The sequence below is a fragment of the Seriola aureovittata genome, chromosome 14, assembly GCF_021018895.1.
Source record: "Seriola aureovittata isolate HTS-2021-v1 ecotype China chromosome 14, ASM2101889v1, whole genome shotgun sequence".
In the NCBI taxonomy this organism is placed as follows: Eukaryota; Metazoa; Chordata; class Actinopteri; order Carangiformes; family Carangidae; genus Seriola; species Seriola aureovittata.
This window is the reverse complement of record NC_079377.1, coordinates 14,054,963-14,082,457: the sequence shown is the minus strand read 5'-3', so window position 1 is coordinate 14,082,457 and position 27,495 is coordinate 14,054,963. Positions and strand designations below refer to the sequence as shown.

Below are 27,495 nucleotides of genomic sequence, written 5' to 3'. Positions count from 1 at the left end.
AATTCAGATTTTATATTCACTTCATGATTTCTACCATAACATCCAAACAGGATCTATAATCTCATCAGATCATTCCCTGCTTTCATCTGCATCATCCCCGGTTTTATGATTATTCTATTAATTGAGTAAATAGTAGAGTTTTTTTTCTTTTTCCTAATGCAACAGATGGTTGTGGAGTGCATAGCAGATGGTAACTGTATAAAATATCACGGTATAGATTCTGCATCATTTTAATCCCTCTATTTTCTCCATGACAGAGATGGTCACAGCACTTTATGTAAAACAGGAATAATTCAAAGGCAGATCACAGAAAAGTTTAATACAGAGTTCTCACAGAGCTGTAACACACTTTGTATTATATCTCAGGGCAGATTTAATATCATAACCCAGTGCAAATGTTGACATAAGAAAAATATTACAAAATCTGAAATTGTGATTATTAAAAACAGCTGATGAATGAAAGTTCTTGGCATTCTGATATAAAGGTTTTCAATGTAATGATAGTATTTTTTGCAAATACAATATTTATATCAGATAATAGAATAGCATTGAAACAATAACTGACAAGTTTACTTTGACATTTGTAAAGTCATAATATTTTGACACTTTTGACACTGTCTTACCTTCAGACACAAGCATCTCTTCCATGAATGATATTTCAACATTATCAGAAAATTGCATATTTGTTCATTTATTAGTAGGAAATTAAAGCTGTTGTCCTACATCAGAAATTAAATCTGTGAAAAATATACTTGTCCATCATCTGCAAAGTTGCAATATATATCCATTTTTTGGTATGCCCTGTCAACGCAGCCATCTCTTGTGTATTGGTGGTTGAAGAAGCCCAGTTGGACTGAGAGGGCCCAGGAGTAACTCTTAAGATGTGTCATTGGATTAGCACGTGAGCATATGCCCTTAGCCTTCTCCGCTCCCCCCCAACCACCTTAAGAGCTGCATCTCAAGTACAGGACTCTCGACGGAGCCGTCTTCATGGTGCGGTTTCATGATTTCATTCTTTAGGATGAAGAATGTAAAGATAATACATTTGCCACAGCTTTTTGTGTTTTTTCATGCCTGCTTTGGTAAGTTTCATATATTTAATTATTTGCTTGTAGTGAGGCTCATGTTGCTGGGATCAGATTGTGAATGATCTTCAGACACATTAAACGGCGTCTGGGTTGATGACTGTAAATTTTCTATTCTTTCAATTCTGTTTTCAGTGAATTCACATTCTTGCTTAACCTGGTTGGTTTATGAGTTTGTATTCGGTATAAATGTCATTCAAATTGACTTATTTGATTTATGAAGTTGGTTTCAAAGGTAATATGAACTTGATGTAGCTAACAATAAAGGAACAGCATTGTTTGTGTCTCCAGAGATCTCAGGTCTATGTATGGAAAGGGTATCTTAGGATGTTGATGTAACTTTCCTGTAATCCCAGTCAGTGACCGAGAAATCGGGTGGGGGGCAGTATGGAGAGCTTGGTTTATGTCACTCTAGTATTTAAAGCGAGACTATGTAACTTTAATGCCAGTGACCAAATTGGCCACCAATGACAAAACAATGTTGAATGCTAAGACATAATGTAACAAGTAGAGACGATTAGAGAAGAGTGATTAAGTCAGAAAAGTGCTTCTGTTCAGACAAACAATAGCGTAAATTTGCCAACAGTAGCAAACAAAAACAAAGGCTGCTGGTCATACCAGACCAAGTGAGGCTATTGCAGCAAAGCCCTTGAGTGTATTGCATTGATTAAGGGTGTGTTATATAATTTATAAATTCAGCTTTCAATTTGCATGAGGAAGACTGTTTTATTTCTTCTTTTAAAAGTTACATAGTTTCACTTTAAGGTGAAAAACATAAAACTTTCAAGCATTTATTTTTAATGTCTCTGTCCTCAGCACAAGCAGACTTTGCCCCCCACTTCTATGACAACGGACCCTACAGCCAGAATGGGAACCTGGCACTGTTCAGCCTGTCAGAGGACACGCCTGTCGGTGAGATCGACCTCTGACATACAGGACATTCAGTGTGAACAGCTAATGGGCTAGTAGTGTAACAACCAATCAACAAAATGGTGTGTTAAGGCTGCCAATATCTCCACGAGTCCACGATGTTAAATAGTCTTTGATAGATGAACAGATGTTGCGTGATATGTACATACTCACACTAACATGCTCATCTGCTGGTGCCACCTGGTTGATGTGAGGGACAGTTAGCTGGCCGTGAATGTGGTGCAGCTGTCCCTCTACACCTTGCATCAGTTCAGGGTACTTACTGCTGCCTACTGTGTCACAGCCTGGTTGTGTTACCAAACAATGACTTCCACTTTATTACTGAAGTTGGTTTAAATTTGGTCCCTTTTACATAATAGAAAACATACTCATCCAGCCGACAGCTGAGGCTAAATTGATTGAATTATATTTTTCTTCCTTTAGGTACACAGATCTATTGTCTTAATGGCACGGACCCTGAAGGACAGGAGGTGAGTTATGGCCTCTCCTTTGATCCAGGGTCCAAAGAGTACTTCAGGGTCGACTCCAAATCTGGAAACATCACATTGGTGGAAAAGTTGGACAGAGAGGTAAACTTAACAGCACAAAGTAATAAATTTGACTGTTTATGTAAACTTTAACACATAATAATTATTCGGCACAATACTGTTTTTTCATCATGCTTGTCTCCATATTAATATTCATAATCATCTTTGCTCAGAAACAAGATTCTATTGACGTTCTTGTCAGCATCACAGATGGGCAAAGCAAGGTATCAACATCTAGTTCAACATGTGACTATGTTATTTAATGGCATCCTTTATAATTATTAAACTTGAAAATGTTTCATGTGTTTTTCCTTCTTCTTCTTTTCAGGTCGTAGAAAGAGTCACAATATTTGTAATGGATGCAAACGATGAAAAGCCTGATTTCCAAAACATGCCTGCAATCATTGACATAGTGGAAGTAAGTTCAGCCACATGTGTTATACTTTTTAATTCTGAATCAAGTGTTGTATCATTTCTTTTTTAACCTTATATTGACCCTGGCCTGACCTGAGTTATTTTCTATGTTTTTTAGACCACTGCGTCTGGCAGCAGCATCTACAAGGTGGAGGCAGTGGACAGAGACACAGGCTCAGGGGGCTCAGTCACCTACTATCTTCAGGTATCACTTGACAAAAGGAAAATATTGCCCACTCCTATCCTAAGACATTTTAAAACATGAAACGCTAGCCATTAGCTGAAACTGGCCACTTATGATATTAATGTGTGTGTAATTTAATGTATAGATGTGCTGATAACAAGGTTAACTTCATTTAGATTTTCTAGTTTCTATGTTTTTGTGCATGTGACTGAATATGGTGGTGTAGTTATGACGATGGGGATTAAATCACAATTACATTTGTGTCAGGTACTGGAGGCTTAGAGGGCTGCTTTGGCAGCAGGAGGCAGCGAATGTTAGTTTGCACTTTGGACTATTAGGACCAAAGAACAGCTGGCCTGGAGTTACAGTGACGAGTGAGGCAGTGTACATCTGGACACAGCACCTGCCTGCCCTGTCCTTGAGCATATGGGTTCTTTACATCCAGATGGACAAAGAGATAGACTTTATAAAGGACGTGGCTTAATTCAAGAGGCTACTGAGTGTTTTTATGCAGCCATCTGACCACTTTTCATGATATCTCACGTGAGTGGTTGTAAATGGGGTTTATGGGGTTTCAGCGACAGGATTTCATTCATGTGACCTTACTCTCTGTGTGTGCTTTTAAAATCCTCTTTTTGCCTCACTGTTCTCTGCTACAGAATGGCCAGTCCACTTTGTTTGCCATTGACAGACATAGTGGAGTCCTTCGTATCAAATCTGGAGAAATGTTGGACTATGAGAAAACAAAGACACACTTTGTCACTGTCTTTGCAAAGGTAATGAATATATCAGTGCTCAGTTTTTCTGTCCTGCAATAGAATACTTCCTTTTTCACTTCATAGGTGCCCTGTGAAGTTTTTTCTCATACAGTTTAGTTGTATATAAATGCAATATCCAAGAGACAGGGTTGCCCCACAGAGGTACTGTGACACAAGATACATTCCTGCTGCCAGTTTCAGCCTATAACACTTAGTTAGTGGCACTATTGCTCAAAATAGCAATGTGCTGATAAGAGACAGCGGAAAAGACTGTAGCATACATGCTAGTTTTGAGAAATACTTTAAAAATCGGCTTTGCGGATGTTTTATCGGGAAAGAAATATATGCAGCATATTCATTAAGTTAAACAAAAGAAAGGCTGTTTATGATTGTTATATTGTGCCATCACTGAAAAAATTCAAACAGCCCTGACAGAGTTCCTGCCTTTGAAGGCTGAGCTACAGTACATCACATGATGGGAAACAGAGCTTTCTTCTCACCTGCACAAGGAGCAGAATTCTTCTAAAAAATACTTAAAATGATATTTAATCTTTAATTTGTATTAATAAAGGTTTATAAACATAAATATAACAATGTTACTATTGAAGAAATTCACAGTTCTCCTGTTTTAAATTAAGGGTTAAATTGTACATTACTGTTGTTCCAGGATGGGGGTGGTAATTTTAATGGCAAGGAGCAGTTTCTGTCATCCTCTTCTACCCTGACCATCAATGTGATCGACGCACAAGACACTCCGCCATCTTTTATCGGGACGCCCTATTTTGGCTATGTTTATGAAATCTCAGTGCCAGTGAGTATGAAAACGTCTTCCAGTGACTTCCTGCTATGATTTTAACTTTCCACTGAAAATCAGTGGAAATCTGTATAAATAAATTAAAAAGGACCAACATATCACATGCATCGTATCACACCACAGCTTTAATTGCTGGCATTTCACAGTAATGCCAGTGCTGCTTTCTTCTTTCTTTCTCACAGCTTTTGAAAGCCACATTATCTCCTCAGTGTCAAAATGTCACTGCATTAGCACATCACAGAGGAAAGATTACACATTCTGACTTTCATCCAAAAGGGAATAATTAGGGCCATGACATTTGAATGTGCCTTTGAAGACTGAGCGAAGACTTGGTGCAGAAAAGATTTTTGTGGTGTTGTGACTATAGCTGTGCACCAGCCAGAGGGCTACTCAACACCTAGTTAAAATTCATGCTTTGTTTTTGTTGAAGGTGGTTTAACAGAAGAATATTACATGTATAACATAATGACCAGCTGTCCAGCAGATCATCTCTGTGTCCTGGTTATCTTGATTTAACAGCAAAACCTCTCTGACGATTTGTTTTTTTCCTAGGGATCTGAAATATTCACTGTTGTCGCCAAAGATGGTGATGTGGGAAATCCAAATCCAATTTGTTATACCTTTGAGGATGGTAAATATTTCATTCAAAGAAGACAAGAATGAAGGAAAAGGAAATTTGACAAAAATCTGTTGTGTTCATCTGTCTGTGTCTTGTCTCTGCAGGTGATGATGGTGTTTTTAGCATCAATAAAACAAGCGGTTGTATCACCCTGGTGACTCTCCCCATTTATCTGAAGAGAGAGATCTTTAACATTAAAGTCAGGGTAAGTTGTACTTCATTCAGATATCAGACAGGCCCCACATTCTTGTAAGCATCACTCAAGTCACAGTATTTTAACAAGAAAAAAACTTCTATTGTTGCTTTTAAATTATCTTTGAATTATCCCTGAAAATACCTGAAATGAAAGAAAAGATTTTATATATCTTGGATTGGATATAGATTTATAATAGGGTTGAGGTAGAGCTACTGTGGTGAAACTGGTGGGTGAAATGTCACACAGGCTAATTTCTACTGACTACATAAGTGATACATATGGACATTATTTTTATTTCATCTGTCCAGGCCTCAGAAGTGAGTCCTGAGGGCAGACTGATGGACTACGGGGTGACCACGGTGGTGATCCGCGTGGTGGACCTGAACAATAACCCACCCACCTTCTACGGGGAGAACGGTCAACAGAACATGTTTGAGTTGACCATGTACGAACACCCACCGGAGGGAGAGATACTCCGGGGGCTGAAAATCACTGTCAATGACTCCGATCAGGTGGAGAGATCATTGCTGTCTGCTTTATTTTCTTCTACACTGACTCTGATTAGTTCGAAAATGCTGTTTCCAGTGGTGTTTTCCTGAGCCGGTATCATCTCTCAGCACTGATATCATGTTATTGCCTTTGAAACTTGCCTCAGTTAGCCATGAGAGAGTTACAGCTATTATGTAACAACAAATTGCATTGTTATATAATAAGAAACTGATTTAATCAACATGCATTGTACCACAACATTGGCCACAGGCTGGTGTCTGCTTTTTCTGTCTGTGAAATGGCTTTAAACCTTCCATTATCACAGACAATCCTTTTAAAATTACATGAACTTGAAAGTAAGCCAAAACAAATTAAAAGGTGCTGCCTAACTATGCCATTTGTCAGCTTATGCAATTCTCTCTGTGTGTGCAGCTCCTTGTATGAGCTACGTCCAAATGGCTGATGTTCTCCAAATGTTTTCTCTGATAATACTGTTACAACATCGAGGCAAGCTCTCTCTGTACAATGATATTATATTATGTTTCACCAAGACTTATATTGCTGCTCCTGATATCCTATTGATTGCTCTTACATTACTGTAATATTGAAAAGACACAAAGCTTTTATATTGATTGAATGCACTATATACTGCATGGATTATACTGAATGTCTGCTTGTTTGCCTTTGTTTTGTAACAAAGGCAGATTACTAGAAAATAGGTACATGCATATATAACATTTCATATTATGAAATATGAAATTAACGAGACGTTTTGAAAAGTGTGATGATGCTGCCTTGTCTTGCAGGGTGCAAATGCTAAATTCAATCTAAGACTGATTGGACCAGGGAGGATGCTGCGAGTCGTCCCTCAGACCGTACTGAATGAGGCCCAAGTCACAATCTTAGTAGAAGACTCTGCTGCCATGGACTATGAGAAACACCATTTTCTCACATACAAGGTTAGGCCATTACAGTAAAGTGAAATGGGATTAAAAATCTCAAACACACACATTCCTCAACAAATGGCAGTGATGTATAAACTGTATCACCTGCATCTGTTGTATAGAGTAATGCTCGATTTCATTTATTTATTTCTAATCTTTCTCCTCTTCAGCTACTTGCAGTTGAGATTGATACCCCAGAGAGATTCAGCGCCACAGCAGACATCGTCATTCACCTCCTGGACACCAATGACAACGCTCCCAAATTCGCCTCAGATTACTACATCGCCAGAATTCCAGAAAACTCACCCGGTGGCTCCAATGTGGTGTCAGTCACGGTGAGTGAGTCTTCATCCCATCTAAAAATACATGCCATCACCAATGTACGTCACTCAGAGCTAAAGAGGAATGCTGATTTTAACAAAATGCCCAAGAGGGCCATTAATTCCCTAAATGTAGATGTGTTTTTGGGCACTGGGGGTTGGGATAATATGTGAAAACATGTAGATAAAAGCTAGGCGAGGTAAGCTGCCAGATGGCTATCACTTTCATTTAGTTGTGTAACACAAAATTCCCTGATTTTTTTTTTCTAATGCTTAGTAGCACATGCAGCTGCATCACAGAAATAACATGTTTTTTAGGGCCATTTAGTTTAAAAAGGATTCGCCCTTGTCAGTGCATATCAGCCCTGCAGAAGCTCAAAGCAATGGGGAGGCTCACTAATAAATCCTGCCCTTGCGTGAACACCACAGAGGCTCGTTGCCTTGATCCCAGGCAATTTCAATCAGATAAAAGTACAGCCAACAAGTGACCTTGGACACACGGAGACAGCGAACAGGCATCCCTGCAGCGACAGACAGACAGATTAGCTGATGCCCATGATGATGTTCCTATGACATCAAAAATCAGTCTTTTTATAGCTGACCTCTGTAACATCATGTTCCAATGCAGCAGAGATTCATTCAGTTTACTGAGTCCATGGTGGCAGACAGTTCACTCATCTGCTCATTCAGGTTAAGAAAGAGATACGAACGAATAGAACATCACCATGTTGAGGTTTGTAAAGGAAAGAAAAAAGAAAAAAGAGCTCAAACAATATTGGTCTCTAGCCTGACTTGAACCCAAAATAATGCCAGGACATGGACAGTACATATGCCTTATCTTACTGAGCCAGATATTGCACTAAAATCCTTAAAGTGAAATTTTAGATTACCCTGACTAAAGTGAGGTCGAACTGACCTAATTTATGCAAGTGCTACAAGCAAACTCATAACATATTTTTTTTCTCTATAATCTGTTTGTCAACAGGCAACAGACCCAGATTCAGGACCTTGGGGCGATGTGAAATACTCCATCTACGGATCAGGGGCCGACTTGTGAGTATGAGAATGTAACTGCAGCTGAGTTCTGTCAAGTTTTTGTTTGAAAGAAATGGCCTTCTCAGCACCCCCTTCAAATTCCTCATGATCCCCATGATCCCCACTATCTTGCTGTTAAAATAAGACATCCTTAAAAATCTAAATCTGTCCAAGGATAAGATTTTTGTTTTTATTCTGCTTTTTTTTTTGTTGCCTCCACTGTGATCATGTCAGGGTGAACTCATGATGGTGGAGAAAATCAGATGATGACACTCAGCAAATCAAAATGAAAACATCACAACTGCTTACACAACATTATTAGGAGTAGATACCCTTTGTCAGCAGTGGAAAACAGACTACACTGTTCATAAACTCACACTGATCTCAGGTAAATAGTTGAACTAAATGAAAAAGAAATTGGATATGAGCTTGACCGTGGCATTTTAACTGTATATACTAGTCACAACCACAATCTACAGCAAAAACACATGTGCCTAAAAGCAGTATAGAAATATGACAGCAGACTTGTTTTTCATATGAGAACTTGGTTCTGCTTATTGCACCTAAGCGCTGTAGTCCCGCAGAGGATTTGCTGGCATTTTCTCTCAGCTCGAGTTTTATTAGATTTCTGGTCGAAGTCGAACCTCAGAGGAAAAAAAGATCAGTGGTCACTGTTCTCTCTCAGTAATAACGCACAGCATATCTTCAGCTTGCCTTTCATATCAATACAGAGAGTCCTAAAGATAACCTGCAAGTTAGTGCCTGACACATCCCAACACTGTAACAATCAATACTGTAATTGTTTGGAAAATTATTTGCTTTTTCAATCACGTTTCTACATGGATGCCTTAGAGGGGCAAAAAAACCTGTATTTGGAAATATTTAGAACAGTAAAACAAGGAAACACGAATCAATACTCAGGTACAACAAGTGTACGTTAGTGGGGTTGTGTTTAATCTCTCAGGGCTGTGTCCAATAAACCACTTTCTTTGTATGATGAAATGTAGGTGGAGTATTTTTGGACCCCATAAATACAGATTTTGAGCTCTGTAGCAATGAATTAGTGGAGATATGTGATGTCACATGGTATCCAGGAGAAGGATTTCCAAAATAAGCAGAGGAGAGAGATTTGGAACACTTTTAGCTTAGTGGATACTTGTTTGGGCTGCACAATTTTGAAACTGTGTCAACTCAGATTACTCTCCAAAACAAAGGAATACATAGCTGCATTTGTTTGTTCTGCATCTGCAAAAAAATAGCATTTCATATTTCTGACTTTACACTCTTTTTTTTTTACAATATCTTGTAGAATATCTTGTAGAGTACACAGGACCATGCAGTCCTGATCTTTGCCTGCTCACCCTCTATCTTTGTTAATCCTGTAATGGGATTGGAGGAGAAAATAGACTGGTCTTTGCTACTGTACCTTTGCATTGTGACAAAGTCACTGCAGGGTAACTGAGCAAGTCAGTCAGTGAAACAGTCTAATTCCATACTTGCTCTGTTGAACTTTGAAACTTTGATTGAACTGTTACCATAACAGTTCAATCTTAAATTAAGTTAAATTTACTGTAGTTAATCAGGGTGGAACAGTAAAATGGTAACTTAAAGGAATAGGTCAACATTTTGAGAAGGTTCAGATGAGAAGATCAACACTCTTATGTCTATAAGCTAAATCACAGGGAACAGCTAGCCTGGCTATCTCCAAAGCTCAACAGTCCACCTACCAACACCTCTAAAGTTCACTGTTTAACTTGTTTTATCTTGTTCACAGAAATCTAACTACAATTTGTGGTTGGAGGAGCTAGATGCTGTAGCTATTTTTGATTAACAACAGTTTATCCACTTGCCTCATGTGCTACATCTGTGCTGCATTTCAATATGTTGCTTGCAGCTTCTCTGGAAAGACTAGACAGTGAGAAGTCATTGTGTTGGGTGCTGTTTACCAGAAAATAACTTGCCATAAAACAACAAACTTTCATTTTTTTTACATTTATGTACAGGTTAAACAAACAAGATACAACATGTTAGTTAGTAAATTCTAGAGGTGCCGGTTGGTAGCGTCCTGGGTGTAGCTTCATACTTCACACAAACACAGGATTGCTGTCATCTCACTCTGAGAAAAAAAAGCAAGTAAGAATATTTCTAAAATTTCTGAAGTATTGATTTAAAGTTTGTTTCTTTTAGCACGACTTGAAAAAGCATATTTTCTATACCCATCAGATTTAGGTGTGGTGTATCAGTAGCCTAAATAATAGTAAATCTAAAGCCTAAATCCCTGCAGAGAAAGAGTATATAATGCTTTCCATTCCTCGACTAAGGTGGTCTTAAGCAAAACAGAATAGAAAGTATACAATACATTCTCTCAAACCCACCTTAAGAAGAAATTAAAGGTTTACACACAAAAACCATAATTAGTATAAATTATTTAAGACTGTATGGAAAAACGTGGCTCTGTATTGTATGCATATGATAAATCTGAGATAAATTTCCTCCACCATTTAAAGGTTCCTGATCCAGTCTGAATCTGGAATAATCTACACCCAGCCGTGGGCAAGCCTGGATGCGGAGGTGAGATCCAAGTATAACTTTTATGTGAAGGCAGAGGACGCAGAGGGGAAGTACAGCCTGGCTGAGGTCTTTGTGACGGTGCTGGACCTAAACGACCACCCACCTGCTTTCAATGACAACTTCCTCGAGAAGACCATGGTGATCGGAGCACCAGTGAAAATAGAGGTATACGTTCGTTGTCAGACGAAGTGAAACTCAAAATAATCTCAGTGTTATTATGTTGGTAATTAAATGCATCTTCATGTTCAAAGGCTGTAGATGATGATGCAGAGGTACCCAACAATGTTATCGAGTATGCCATCATGAAAGCTGAGCCAGACATCAACATCTTTGACATTAACGCTGACACTGGGGAGATCATGCTCAAGTCCTACATCAAGTCCATGGCCATCATCCAGAACATCACCAAGCAGAGAGACTTCACCTGGTCCCTGGTGGTGCAGGCCAGAGACCGAGGCCAGCCGTCCTTCAGCACCACCGCCGTTGTCAAGATCGACATCACTGAAGCTGTAAGTTACAACAAAGAATATGTGAATAACAATATGTCAGCAAGGGCGTAGGTTTGCATATGGACAGTAGGGACATAACCCTACCAATAATTTGGAGGACAGACTTGTCCCTACCAATATTTGAGTGAACTCAAGTCATATTAAGTCATATCAAATCATATTAAGTCATATAAAGTCATATTAAATCATTCCAGTTTGCCATCCCAGAGGCTACGTCTCCAAGACCCCCAAATTAGGCATGCTAGCATTTGATTGACTGAAAGGGCAGGGGTTATCTGAAGGCTCATGTCATGTGAGAATATCACAGTGGTACCTAACGTCACCAGAAAAATGTCAACTGATGTTATCTATCCATGTTAGCTATCGTTACCTAGCAAACTAACCCTGGCATCTGTCTTCTGTAGGCTAGCAATCAGGTTGCTAGCAGGTGTAGTCATAAAATGGTGGATATATCGAAGTATGAGAACAATTTCCGTCGAAAAATCCCTTGAGAATTTCACCATGAATACTATGACTTTTTTATGATTTTTACCTTACTATACTATGATGTTTTTTTGACCTTTTATGCCTTACTATACCATGACATTTTTTTTAAGTTTTATACCTGACAATACTATGACATTTTTTGACATTTTATGCCTTACTATACTATGGGGTTTTCTGCCTTGCTATACTCTAACTTTTGTATGTCTTACTATACTATGAATTTTTTTTTGCCTTACTACACTATGGCGTTTTTATGCTTCACATAACTATGATGTTTTGATGGCTCACTACAATGAACCATCTTATGGGGCTGCACCATAGTACAACGGTTAGAAATGTTGCCTATGAGTGAGAAGATTGTGGGTTTGAGCCCCATCCTGGGATCTTTCTGTGTGGACTTGCTATAATGTACTATGACTTTTTTTTTACATTTCATGCCACATTTTTTTGAGATTTTTATGCCTTACTATACTATGATGTTTTAGATATTTTTATGCCTTACTATACTTAGATGTTTTTTGACCTTTTATATCTTATTATACCATGACGTTTTTTTATATTTTCATGCCTTACTACACTATGACGTTTTTTGACGTTTTTAAGCCTAACTATACTATGACATTTTTTGACGTTTTTAAGCTTTACTATACTATGCCGTTTTTTGACATTTTTAAGCCTTACTATACTATGCCGTTTTTTGATGTCTTTATGTCTTACTATACTATGACGTTTTTTTGACATTTTATGCCTTACTATACTATGATGTTTTTTTACATTTTATGCCTTACTATACTATGACGTTTTTTTTATATTTTCATGCCTTACTATACTATGACGTTTTTTTACATTTTATGCCTTACTATACTATGACATTTTTTGACATTTTTAAGCCTTACTATACAATGCCGTTTTTTGACATTTTTAAGCCTTACTATACTATGATGTTTTTTGACGTTTTATGCCTTATTATGTTATGAAATTTTTTTTTTTCTGCCTTACTATACAATGACCTATTATGCCTTACTATAGTATAACGTTTTTTGAGATTTTTATGCCTTACTATACTATGACGTTTTTTTACATTTTATGCCTTACTATACTATGACGTTTTTTGAGATTTTTATGCCTTACTATGCTATGATGTTTTTATATATTTTTATGCCTTATTATACTATGACGTTTTTTGACGTTTTATGCCTTACTATACTATGACCTTTAATGCCTTACTATAGTATGACATTTTTTGAGATTTTTATGCCTTACTATACCATGACCTTTTTTGAGATTTTTATGCCTTAAAATACTCTGATGTTTTTTGACCTTTTATATCTTATTATACCATGACGTTTTTTTATATTTTCAAGCCTTACTATACTATGACGTTTTTTTGACATTTTATGCCTTACTATATTATGACGTTTTTTTATATTTTCATGCCTTACTATACTATGATGTTTTTTTGACATTTAACGCATTACTATACTATGACGTTTTTTGACATTTTTAAGCCTTACTATACTATGCCGTTTTTTGACGTTTTTATGCCTTACTATACTATGACATTTTTTGACGTTTTTAAGCCTTACTATACTATGCCATTTTTTGATGTCTTTATGTCTTACTATACTATGACGTTTTTTTGACATTTTATGCCTTACTATACTATGATGTTTTTTTACATTTTATGCCTTACTATACTATGACGTTTTTTTGACATTTTATGCCTTACTATATTATGACGTTTTTTTATATTTTCATGCCTTACTATACTATGATGTATTTTTTACATTTAATGCATTACTATACTATGACGTTTTTTGACATTTTTAAGCCTTACTATACTATGCCGTTTTTTGACGTTTTTATGCCTTACTATACTATGACATTTTTTGACGTTTTTAAGCCTTACTATACTATGCCGTTTTTTGATGTCTTTATGTCTTACTATACTATGACGTTTTTTTGACATTTTATGCCTTACTATACTATGATGCTTTTTTTACATTTTATGCCTTACTATACTATGACGTTTTTTTTATATTTTCATGCCTTACTATACTATGATGTTTTTTTACATTTTATGCCTTACTATACTATGACATTTTTTGACATTTTTAAGCCTTACTATACAATGCCGTTTTTTGACATTATTAAGCCTTACTATACTATGATGTTTTTTGACGTTTTATGCCTTATTATGTTATGACATTTTTTTTTTTCTGCCTTACTATACTATGACCTATTATGCCTTACTATAGTATGACGTTTTTTGAGATTTTTATGCCTTACTATGCTATGATGTTTTTATACATTTTTATGCCTTATTATACTATGACGTTTTTTGACGTTTTATGCCTTACTATACTATGACCTTTAATGCCTTACTATAGTATGACATTTTTTGAGATTTTTATGCCTTACTATAGTATGACATTTTTTGAGATTTTTATGCCTTACTATAGTATGACATTTTTTGACCTTTTATATCTTATTATACCATGACGTTTTTTTATATTTTCAAGCCTTACTATACTATGACGTTTTTTTGACATTTTATGCCTTACTATATTATGACGTTTTTTTATATTTTCATGCCTTACTATACTATGATGTTTTTTTGACATTTAATGCATTACTATACTATGACGTTTTTTGACATTTTTAAGCCTTACTATACTATGCCGTTTTTTGACGTTTTTATGCCTTACTATACTATGACATTTTTTGACGTTTTTAAGCCTTACTATACTATGCCATTTTTTTACGTTTTTAAGCCTTACTATGCTATGACTTTTTTTGACATTTTATGCCTAACTATATTATGACGTTTTTTTTATATTTTCATGCCTTACTATACTATGACGTTTTTTTACATTTTATGCCTTACTATAGTATGACGTTTTTTTACATTTTATGCCTTACTATACTATGACATTTTTTGACATTTTTAAGCCTTACTATACTATGCCGTTTTTTGACATTTTTAAGCCTTACTATACTATGATGTTTTTTGACGTTTTATGCCTTATTATGCTATGACATTTTTTTTTCTGCCCTACTATACTATGACTTTTTATGCCTTACTATAGTATGCCGTTTTTTGAGATTTTTATGCCTTACTATACCATGACGTTTTTTGAGATTTTTATGCCTTACTATACTATGCCGTTTTTTGACATTTTTAAGCCTTACTATACTATGCCGTTTTTTGATGTCTTTATGTCTTACTATACTATGACGTTTTTTTGACATTTTATGCCTTACTATACTATGATGTTTTTTGACATTTTATGCCTTACTATACTATGACGTTTTTTTTATATTTTCATGCCTTACTATACTATGACGTTTTTTTACATTTTATGCCTTACTATACTATGACATTTTTTGACATTTTTAAGCCTTACTGTACTATGCCGTTTTTTGACATTTTTAAGCCTTACTATACTATGATGTTTTTTGACGTTTTATGCCTTATTATGTTATGACATTTTTTTTTTCTGCCTTACTATACTATGACTTATTATGCCTTACTATAGTATCACGTTTTTTGAGATTTTTATGCCTTACTATACTGTGATTTTTATTTCACATTTTATGCCTTACTATACTATGCTGTTTTTTGACGCTTTTAAGCCTTACTATACTATGCTGTTTTTTGACGCTTTTAAGCCTTACTATACTATGCTGTTTTTTGACGTTTTTATGCCTCACTATACTATGACATTTTTTGACGTTTTTAAGCCTTACTATACTATAATGTTTTTTGACGTTTTTAAGCCTTACTATACTATAATGTTTTTTGACGTTTTTAAGCCTTACTATACTATGATGTTTTTTGACGTTTTATGCCTTATTATGTTATGAAATTTTTTTTTTCTGCCTTACTATACAATGACCTATTATGCCTTACTATAGTATAACGTTTTTTGAGATTTTTATGCCTTACTATACTATGACGTTTTTTTACATTTTATGCCTTACTATACTATGACGTTTTTTGAGATTTTTATGCCTTACTATACTATGACGTTTTTTGAGATTTTTATGCCTTATTATACTATGACGTTTTTTGACGTTTTATGCCTTACTATACTATGACCTTTAATGCCTTACTATAGTATGACATTTTTTGAGATTTTTATGCCTTACTATACCATGACCTTTTTTGAGATTTTTATGCCTTAAAATACTCTGATGTTTTTTGACCTTTTATATCTTATTATACCATGACGTTTTTTTATATTTTCATGCCTTACTATACTATGATGTTTTTTTGACATTTAACGCATTACTATACTATGACGTTTTTTGACATTTTTAAGCCTTACTATACTATGCCGTTTTTTGACGTTTTTAAGCCTTACTATACTATGCCATTTTTTGATGTCTTTATGTCTTACTATACTATGACGTTTTTTTGACATTTTATGCCTTACTATACTATGATGTTTTTTTACATTTTATGCCTTACTATACTATGACGTTTTTTTGACATTTTATGCCTTACTATATTATGACGTTTTTTTATATTTTCATGCCTTACTATACTATGATGTATTTTTTACATTTAATGCATTACTATACTATGACGTTTTTTGACATTTTTAAGCCTTACTATACTATGCCGTTTTTTGACGTTTTTATGCCTTACTATACCATGACATTTTTTGACGTTTTTAAGCCTTACTATACTATGCCGTTTTTTGATGTCTTTATGTCTTACTATACTATGACGTTTTTTTGACATTTTATGCCTTACTATACTATGATGCTTTTTTTACATTTTATGCCTTACTATACTATGACGTTTTTTTTATATTTTCATGCCTTACTATACTATGACGTTTTTTTACATTTTATGCCTTACTATACTATGACATTTTTTGACATTTTTAAGCCTTACTATACAATGCCGTTTTTTGACATTTTTAAGCCTTACTATACTATGATGTTTTTTGACGTTTTATGCCTTATTATGTTATGACATTTTTTTTTTTCTGCCTTACTATACTATGACCTATTATGCCTTACTATAGTATGACGTTTTTTGACGTTTTTATGCCTTACTATGCTATGATGTTTTTATACATTTTTATGCCTTATTATACTATGACGTTTTTTGACGTTTTATGCCTTACTATACTATGACCTTTAATGCCTTACTATAGTATGACATTTTTTGAGATTTTTATGCCTTACTATAGTATGACATTTTTTGAGATTTTTATGCCTTACTATAGTATGACATTTTTTGACCTTTTATATCTTATTATACCATGACGTTTTTTTATATTTTCAAGCCTTACTATACTATGACGTTTTTTTACATTTTATGCCTTACTATATTATGACGTTTTTTTATATTTTCATGCCTTACTATACTATGATGTTTTTTTGACATTTAATGCATTACTATACTATGACGTTTTTTGACATTTTTAAGCCTTACTATACTATGCCGTTTTTTGACGTTTTTATGCCTTACTATACTATGACATTTTTTGACGTTTTTAAGCCTTACTATACTATGCCGTTTTTTTATGTTTTTAAGCCTTACTATGCTATGACTTTTTTTGACATTTTATGCCTAACTATATTATGACGTTTTTTTTATATTTTCATGCCTTACTATACTATGACGTTTTTTTACATTTTATGCCTTACTATAGTATGACGTTTTTTTACATTTTATGCCTTACTATACTATGACATTTTTTGACATTTTTAAGCCTTACTATACTATGCCGTTTTTTGACATTTTTAAGCCTTACTATACTATGATGTTTTTTGACGTTTTATGCCTTATTATGCTATGACATTTTTTTTTCTGCCCTACTATACTATGACTTTTTATGCCTTACTATAGTATGCCGTTTTTTGAGATTTTTATGCCTTACTATACCATGACGTTTTTTGAGATTTTTATGCCTTACTATACTATGCCGTTTTTTGACATTTTTAAGCCTTACTATACTATGCCGTTTTTTGATGTCTTTATGTCTTACTATACTATGACGTTTTTTGACATTTTATGCCTTACTATACTATGACGTTTTTTTGACATTTTATGCCTTACTATACTATGACGTTTTTTTTATATTTTCATGCCTTACTATACTATGACGTTTTTTTACATTTTATGCCTTACTATACTATGACATTTTTTGACATTTTTAAGCCTTACTGTACTATGCCGTTTTTTGACATTTTTAAGCCTTACTATACTATGATGTTTTTTGACGTTTTATGCCTTACTATAGTATGACATTTTTTTTTTCTGCCTTACTATACTATGACTTATTATGCCTTACTATAGTATGACGTTTTTTGAGATTTTTATGCCTTACTATACTGTGATTTTTATTTGACATTTTATGCCTTACTATACTATGCTGTTTTTTGACGCTTTTAAGCCTTACTATACTATGCTGTTTTTTGACGCTTTTAAGCCTTACTATACTATGCTGTTTTTTGACGTTTTTATGCCTCACTATACTATGACATTTTTTGACGTTTTTAAGCCTTACTATACTATAATGTTTTTTGACGTTTTTAAGCCTTACTATACTATAATGTTTTTTGACGTTTTTAAGCCTTACTATACTATGCCATTTTTTGACGTTTTTAAGCCTTACTATACTATGATGTTTTTTGACGTTTTTATGCCTCACTATACTATGACATTTTTTGACGTTTTTATGCCTTACTATACTATGACGTTTTTTTTTTATATTTTCATGCCTTACTATACTATGACTCTTTTTTTTTACATTTTATGCCTTATTATGCTATGACATTTTTTTTTTCTGCCTTACTATACTATGACTTTTTATTCCTTACTATAGTATGACGCTTTTTGAGATTTTTATGCCTTACTATACTATGATGTTTTTATACATTTTTATGCCTTATTATACAATGACGTTTTTTGACGTTTTATGCCGTACTATACCATGACCTTTTATGCCTTACTATAGTATGACCTTTTTTGAGATTTTTATGCCTTACTATACTATGACATTTTTTTGACATTTTATGCCTTACTATACTATGCCGTTTTTGACATTTTTAAGCCTTACTATACTATGCCGTTTTTTTACATTTTTTAAGCCTTACTATACTATGCCATTACTGTGACGTTTATTTGACATTTTATGCCTTACTATACTATGCCGTTTTTGACATTTTTAAGCCTTACTATACTATGACATTTTTTGACGTTTTTAAGCTTTACTATACTATGCCGTTTTTTTACGTTTTTTAAGCCTTACTATACTATGCCGTTACTGTGACGTTTATTTGACATTTTATGCCTTACTATACTATGGCGTTTTTTTACGTTTTTTAAGCCTTACTATACTATGCCGTTACTGTGACGTTTATTTGACATTTTATGCCTTACTATACTATGACGTTTTTTTGATATTTTTAAGCCTTACTATACTATGCCGTTTTTTGACGTTTTTAAGCTTTACTATACTATGCCGTTTTTTGACGTTTTTAAGCCTTACTATACTATGCTGTTTTTTTACGTTTTTATGTCTCACTATACTATGACGTTTTTTGACGTCTTTTTGTCTTATTATACTATGACGTTTTTTTGACATTTTATGCCTAACTATACTATGACGTTTTTTTTTATATTTTCATGCCTTACTATACTATGACGTTTTTTTGACATTTTATGCCTTACTATACTATGCCGTTTTTGACATTTTTAAGCCTTACTATACTATGACATTTTTGACGTTTTTATGTCTTACTTTACTATGACGTTTTTTTTACATTTTATGCCTAACTATACTATGACGTTTTTTTTTTTATATTTTCATGCCTTATTATGCTATGACATTTTTTTTTCTGCCTTACAATACAATGACTTTTTATTCCTTACTATAGTATGACGCTTTTTGAGATTTTTATGCCTTACTATACTATGATGTTTTTATGCCTTACTATAGTATGACCTTTATTGAGATTTTTATGCCTTACAATACTCTGATGTTTTTTGACCTTTTATATCTTATTATACCATGACGTTTTTTTATATTTGCATGCCTTACTATACTATGACGTTTTTTTGACATTTTTAAGCCTTACTATACTATGATGTTTTTTGACGTTTTATGCCTTATTATGCTATGACTTTTTTTTTTTTCTGCCTTACTATACTATGACTTTTTATGCCTTACTATAGTATGACGTTTTTTGACGTCTTTTATATCTTATTATACCATGACGTTTTTTTTATATTTTCATGCCTTACTATACTATGACATTTTTTTGACATTTTATGCCTTACTATACTATGATGTTTTTTTGACATTTTATGCCTTACTATACTATGACATTTTTTGACGTTTTTAAGCCTTACTATACTATGACCTTTTTTGACGTTTTTAAGCCTTACTATACTATGACTTTTTATGCCTTACTATAGTATGACGTTTTTTGAGATTTTTATGCCTTACTATACTATGCCGTTTTTTGACGTTTTTAAGCCTTACTATACTATGCCGTTTTTTGACGTTTTTATGCCTTACTATACTATGACATTTTTTGACATTTTTAAGCCTTACTATACTATGCCGTTTTTTGACGTTTTTATGCCTCACTATACTATGACGTTTTTTGACGTCTTTATGTCTTACTATGCTATGACGTTTTTTTGACATTTTATGCCTTACTATACTGTGACGTTTTTTTATATTTTCATGCCTTACTATACTATGCTGTTTTTTGACGTTTTCGTGCCTCACTATACTATGACATTTTTTGACGTCTCTATGTCTTACTATGCTATGACGTTTTTTTGACATTTTATGCCTTACTATACTATGACGTTTTTTGACATTTTTAAGCCTTACTATACTATGCTGTTTTTTGACGTTTTTATGCCTCACTATACTATGACATTTTTTGACGTTTTTAAGCCTTACTATACTATGCCGTTTTTTGACGTTTTTAAGCCTTGCTATACTATGCCGTTTTTTGACATTTTTAAGCCTTACTATACTATGCCGTTTTTTGACGTTTTTATGCCTCACTGTACTGTGATGTTTTAGACATTTTTATGCCTTGCAATACTATGACGTTTTTTGACGTCTTTATGTCTTACTATACTATGACATTTTTTTGACATTTTTAAGCCTTACTATACTATGACGATTTTTTGACATTTTTAAGCCTTACTATACTATGCCGTTTTTTGACATTTTTAAGCCTTACTATACTATGATGTTTTTTGACGTTTTATGCCTTATTATGCTATGACATTTTTTGTTTTTTTTCTGCCTTATTATACTATGACTTTTTATGCCTTACTATACTATGACGTTTTTTGACGTTTTTGAGCCTTACTATACTATGACGTTTTTTGACGTTTTTAAGCCTTACTATACTATGCTGTTTTTTGACGTTTTTTTAAGCCTTACTATACTATTACGTTTTTAGACGTTTTATGCCTCACTATACTATGACATTTTTTTTTTCTGCCTTACTATAGTATGACTTTTTATGCCTTACTATACTATGACGTTTTTTGAGATTTTTATGCCTTACTATACTATGACGTTTTTTTGACATTTTATGCTTTACTATACTATGACGTTTTTTGACGTTTTTAAGCCTTACTATACTATGCTGTTTTTTGACGTTTTTAAGCCTTACTATACTATGCCGTTTTTTGACGTTTTTTTAAACCTTACTATACTATTACGTTTTCTTGATGTTTTATGCCTTACTATACTGTGACTTTTTATGCCTTACTATAGTATGACGTTTTTTGAGATTTTTATGCCTTACTATACTGTGACGTTTATTTGACATTTTATGCCTTACTATGCTATGACGTTTTTTGACATTTTATGCCTTACTATACTATGCCGTTTTTTGACGTTTTTAAGCCTTACTATACTATGCTGTTTTTTGACGTTTTTATGCCTCACTATACTATGACATTTTTTGACGTCTTTATGTCTTACTATGCTATGACGTTTTTTTGACATTTTATGCCTTACTATACTATGACGTTTTTTTATATTTTCATGCCTTACTATACTATGATGTTTTTTTGACATTTTATGCCTTACTATACTATGACGTTTTTTGACATTTTTAAGCCTTACTATACTATGCCGTTTTTTGACGTTTTTAAGCCTTACTATACTATGCTGTTTTTGACGTTTTTATGCCTCACTATACTATGACATTTTTTGACGTTTTTAAGCCTTACTATACTATGCCGTTTTTTGACGTTTTTAAGCCTTACTATACTATGCCGTTTTTTGACGTTTTTAAGCCTTACTATACTATGCCGTTTTTTGACGTTTTTATGCCTCACTGTACTATGATGTTTTAGACATTTTTATGCCTTGCAATACTATGATGTTTTTTGACGTTTTATGCCTTATTATGCTATGATATTTTTTTTTTCTGCCTTACTATACTATGACTTATTATGCCTTACTATAGTATGACGCTTTTTGAGATTTTTATGCCTTACTATACTATGATGTTTTTATACATTTTTATGCCTTATTATACAATGACGTTTTTGACGTTTTATGCCTTACTATACCATGACCTTTTATGCCTTACTATAGTATGACCTTTTTTGAGATTTTTATGCCTTACAATACTCTGATGTTTTTTGACCTTTTATATCTTATTATACCATGACGTTTTTTAAGATTTTTATGCCTTACTATACTATGACGTTTTTTTGACATTTTATGCCTTACTATACTGTGACGTTTATTTGACATTTTATGCCTTACTATACTATGACGTTTTTTGACGTTTTTAAGCCTTACTGTACTATGCCGTTTTTTGACGTTTTTTAAGCCAGACTATACTATTACGTTTTCTTGATGTTTTATGCCTACTATACTATGACGTTTTTTGAGATTTTTATGCCTTACTATACTATGACGTTTTTTTGACATTTTATGCTTTACTATACTATGACGTTTTTTGACGTTTTTAAGCCTTACTATACTATGCTGTTTTTTGACGTTTTTAAGCCTTACTATACTATGCCGTTTTTTGACGTTTTTTTAAACCTTACTATACTATTACGTTTTCTTGATGTTTTATGCCTTACTATACTGTGACTTTTTATGCCTTACTATAGTATGACGTTTTTTGAGATTTTTATGCCTTACTATACTGTGACGTTTATTTGACATTTTATGCCTTACTATGCTATGACGTTTTTTTGACATTTTATGCCTTACTATACTATGCCGTTTTTTGACGTTTTTAAGCCTTACTATACTATGCTGTTTTTTGACGTTTTTATGCCTCACTATACTATGACATTTTTTGACGTCTTTATGTCTTACTATGCTATGACGTTTTTTTGACATTTTATGCCTTACTATACTATGACGTTTTTTTATATTTTCATGCCTTACTATACTATGATGTTTTTTTGACATTTTATGCCTTACTATACTATGACGTTTTTTGACATTTTTAAGCCTTACTATACTATGCCGTTTTTTGACGTTTTTAAGCCTTACTATACTATGCTGTTTTTGACGTTTTTATGCCTCACTATACTATGACATTTTTTGACGTTTTTAAGCCTTACTATACTATGCCGTTTTTTGACGTTTTTAAGCCTTACTATACTATGCCGTTTTTTGACGTTTTTAAGCCTTACTATACTATGCCGTTTTTTGACGTTTTTATGCCTCACTGTACTATGATGTTTTAGACATTTTTATGCCTTGCAATACTATGATGTTTTTTGACGTTTTATGCCTTATTATGCTATGATATTTTTTTTTTCTGCCTTACTATACTATGACTTATTATGCCTTACTATAGTATGACGCTTTTTGAGATTTTTATGCCTTACTATACTATGATGTTTTTATACATTTTTATGCCTTATTATACAATGACGTTTTTGACGTTTTATGCCTTACTATACCATGACCTTTTATGCCTTACTATAGTATGACCTTTTTTGAGATTTTTATGCCTTACAATACTCTGATGTTTTTTGACCTTTTATATCTTATTATACCATGACGTTTTTTAAGATTTTTATGCCTTACTATACTATGACGTTTTTTTGACATTTTATGCCTTACTATACTGTGACGTTTATTTGACATTTTATGCCTTACTATACTATGACGTTTTTTGACGTTTTTAAGCCTTACTGTACTATGCCGTTTTTTGACGTTTTTTAAGCCAGACTATACTATTACGTTTTCTTGATGTTTTATGCCTACTATACTATGACGTTTTTCGACGTTTTATGCCTTTCTATACTATGACGTTTTTTGACGTTTTTATGCCTTACTATACTGTGACATTTTTTGACGTTTTATTCTTTAATATACTGTTACGTTTCAATCCTTACTATACAAGGAGGTATCCTGCCTTACTATACTATTTTTTTTTTTGACATTTTTATGCCTTACTATACTATGACGTTTTTATGACTTATTATACTTTGATGTTTGTATTACTTTGTTGCCTTCCCTGCTAATGTTTTGGGATATAGGAAAGCAACAATCAATAAAATTAGTAAACCAGACAAAACAAAAAGATTCAGGGTAAGTCTTTCAGCAAAAATAAGGGATTTTATTCACAAATAAGTAAAAGCTACAACAAAAGCCAACAGTGAAAAACTCCTTGGGAAACTAAAACACAGCTTTTGAACTGATGAATGGCCCACTCTGGCCCTGACCAGGAGTAGCCGTGTCGTGTCACCTGCTGGAGAAAAGGGGTGGGCATAGGGGCATGTACACACACCACAACACAACAGCCTTAGTATACTATGACTTATCACATATATATGACATATATGTCCCTCTATCAAGAGTGATATAATCATATGTGTCACCTATAAGAGGATATGTTGTTATGATATATAAAACATGAACATATACTGACAGGCTTTGGGATGGCTATATATTTATGTAACATATGTCTATAATATAAACAGACATACTAAAATACATGTTTTGTATTAGCTAGATATATACAGTATGTCAATATATGATATTGTTACAGTTGTTACAGGTGTCATATATAATTTTTACATTTATAGGCTATACTTTACATACATATATGATTTTAATTCATATGTACATATATTTCATATATGGATATCCAACACATGTACATATATTACATTTGCATATGGGCATTCCTTAATGTAAATTCCGATCTTATATGTTCATAAACCGTTTGACAGCATTACAAAGCCAATCTCTTTGTCTTGGAGAGGTGGTGGGTTCTTGCGTCCCTCCCGCCAATGTTGAGACCAAACCTATGCCCTTGTATGTCAGTAAGATATGATTAATTCTTCTTCTATAGTTTTACACTTCAAATACATAAAAATTAGAGTGTGCAAAGTTTCAACCATTAGTTCAGCATCATTTCAGCTACTTGGGTGTCATTCTAGTTCTGGCTGTAGGTCATGGGTATTTTATGTAAAAAATAATTAAGCAATTCTACTTTTTATATTCTTTGCATCACCTAATTTTCATTTGTTGATAATTTGAAAATCAATAACTTTCATAGTTTATACTTAAAATATTGGTCATTTTCTATCAATGATTTGTAATGTAAGCTCTGATGTTTGATTAGGAGCAGGGTTAAATTTTTTTAGTAAGAATATAAATAGCAGATGTTCTGCTTATGTCTTTATCATTCCATATTTTCAGTTTACGTGTACACTGATCAGTTTTAATATGAAAGTACAGCTTTTCTGCAAGAATTGAAAATTTCATCACAGCCCAGTTTCACCAACTCTTTGCTTTGGTAGCAGAAAAAATATCAAAGTCTCACACAATTGAAAATTTGGTGGTGTAATTTGTATGTATTGATTTTCAAAATACAAACAAATGCAATTGTCATGTTTTCAGATCAAATCCAGATTTTTCTCATACTTCTTGGGCCTAAGGAAACGTCCGGGGGCTGTGTTTGGGATTTGTTTGACCATTGTCACCTTCGCCATTTCACTGACAACCTTCATTTCAACTGTCATATACTGGAACTCTGTGAAAAAGTCCCGTGTACAATCTCAGGGCAAGATCAGAAAGATTATAAGGAGGCCTGTGCCATAAATGAAGCTTGCCTTGAGATAATCAGCACAGCGTTACCGTTGTTTTTACTCTGTGGTACCAAGAATTTGTAGCAATACTTTTTCAAAGTATTTCACAGTAGAACAAGGCTGTGTCTGTAAAAGAGTACAGGAGCACAACATAAACTATCCTCTCAGCACTTTCTCATGCTTTTTTTCTGTCTATGTTTTTCTCATATTATGACACCACAACCACAACCAAAATAAATTAGTTTAGGCTTTTCATTTTCACATTATTTCGTATTTTCATTCTCAGATGGTCTCAGTTATGGGTTTCCCAGTCAACCTCTCTGATCTTGTCTTGACAAAATATGACAAATACAGCAAATTAAATTAAAGTTTAATTTGCAAAACATGCTCTCTGAAATATTTTTGTTTTCATACAGACAGTATTATGGCAGTGAATTTGCAGTAATTTATTTCTTGATTTGACATATTTTTGTATTTTGCACCTCACGTGATATCCTTGGCCAAATGGTGAATACATGCAGTATTACAGTACTTGCACAGGACAGTATTAAAAGTTAATCTTTGTGTGATAGACTATGACTTCAGTCCCATGGATGTGAATTCTCCCTGTGCTCTTTTACAGACCCAACTCAATGGGGGGCCTTTGGGATCATTTTTAATGCAGAGTAGAAACAAGCCTTTGCAAATCGTAGGCATGCTTGCAGGTGTCATTAGTCTCATGGTCATAGTCACAGTCATCATCTCCACTGCAACATTCATGCGGAACAAAAAGTCCAACCGGATCCTGCCTAACCGTCGTGTAAGGAGGCGACCAAGGAAACAACCCACATGGAACTTCAAGAACCCCTTCAAGACGCCAGAAACTCCCGCAGAGAAATTCAGAGTCGAAGAGGAAGAGCGAGAGCCCGAGGTCATCGTGGAGAATGTCAACTACAACAACAATATCAGCAATGTTGTTAGACACTGGCCCCCACCTCCACCACCCAACGCCCCGTGCCTGCCCCCTCCACCACCTCCCTATATCCCGGGGGAGAGGCATCGGGCCATACCCACCATCTCAGCAACAGTGGCAGCCAAACCTAAAAAGAAGCAAGTGATCACCAGACAGGACACTGTGAACAAAGCGCTTGTCTCAGAGCTCAAGATGAGGCTGGAGCAGAAAAGGATCATGATACATTAGTAGTGCTTGTGTGTGTGCATGTGTGCGTGTGTGTGTGTGTGTGTGTGTGTGTGTGTGTGTGTGTGTGTGTGTGTGTGTGTGTGTGTGTGTGTGTATGTGTGTGTGTGTATGTGTGTGTTTTCATGTTTTCAAAAGGTTTAAATATTAATAATGTAATTTTCATATCATGAAAGTAAAATCCTGTGTTTTTCAGTTCAAAACCATTCATTGTTTGTCTCTGGTTCAAGTGACATTTTATAACAGATAAACTTAACCCGACCTTGTGAACCATTTGTTGACACACTAGTGGCTTAAAGTTCTTCAACCCTGATCCCTTGTCAGGAATGAAGTCATTCAGATTTCAACAAGCGA

The 27,495-nt window shown here is 33.9% G+C and overlaps 1 protein-coding gene across 1 annotated transcript; it reads left to right on the top strand.

The window, feature by feature from the left end:
* The first annotated feature begins 1,021 nt into the window (after positions 1-1,021).
* cdhr1a (cadherin-related family member 1a) lies at positions 1,022-27,144 on the top strand. The gene is made up of 17 exons (XM_056396045.1): positions 1,022-1,082; positions 1,902-1,997; positions 2,439-2,584; positions 2,716-2,766; positions 2,871-2,960; positions 3,075-3,161; positions 3,800-3,916; positions 4,566-4,709; positions 5,265-5,343; positions 5,436-5,536; positions 5,836-6,039; positions 6,823-6,975; positions 7,131-7,295; positions 8,266-8,333; positions 10,823-11,051; positions 11,138-11,395; positions 26,587-27,144. Exons 1-17 carry the CDS (start codon positions 1,022-1,024, stop codon positions 27,142-27,144), a joined length of 2,607 nt encoding a protein of 868 aa, XP_056252020.1.
* Positions 27,145-27,495: the final 351 nt, after the last annotated feature.

Coding starts and splice junctions, on each gene's coding strand:
- cdhr1a (XM_056396045.1), top strand. CDS start 1,022: ATGAAGAATGTAAAGATAATACATTTGCCACAGCTTTTTGTGTTTTTT. Junction 2,961..3,074: donor CAATCATTGACATAGTGGAA/GTAAGTTCAGCC, acceptor TATGTTTTTTAG/ACCACTGCGTCTGGCAGCAG. Junction 4,710..5,264: donor TTTATGAAATCTCAGTGCCA/GTGAGTATGAAA, acceptor TTTTTTTCCTAG/GGATCTGAAATATTCACTGT.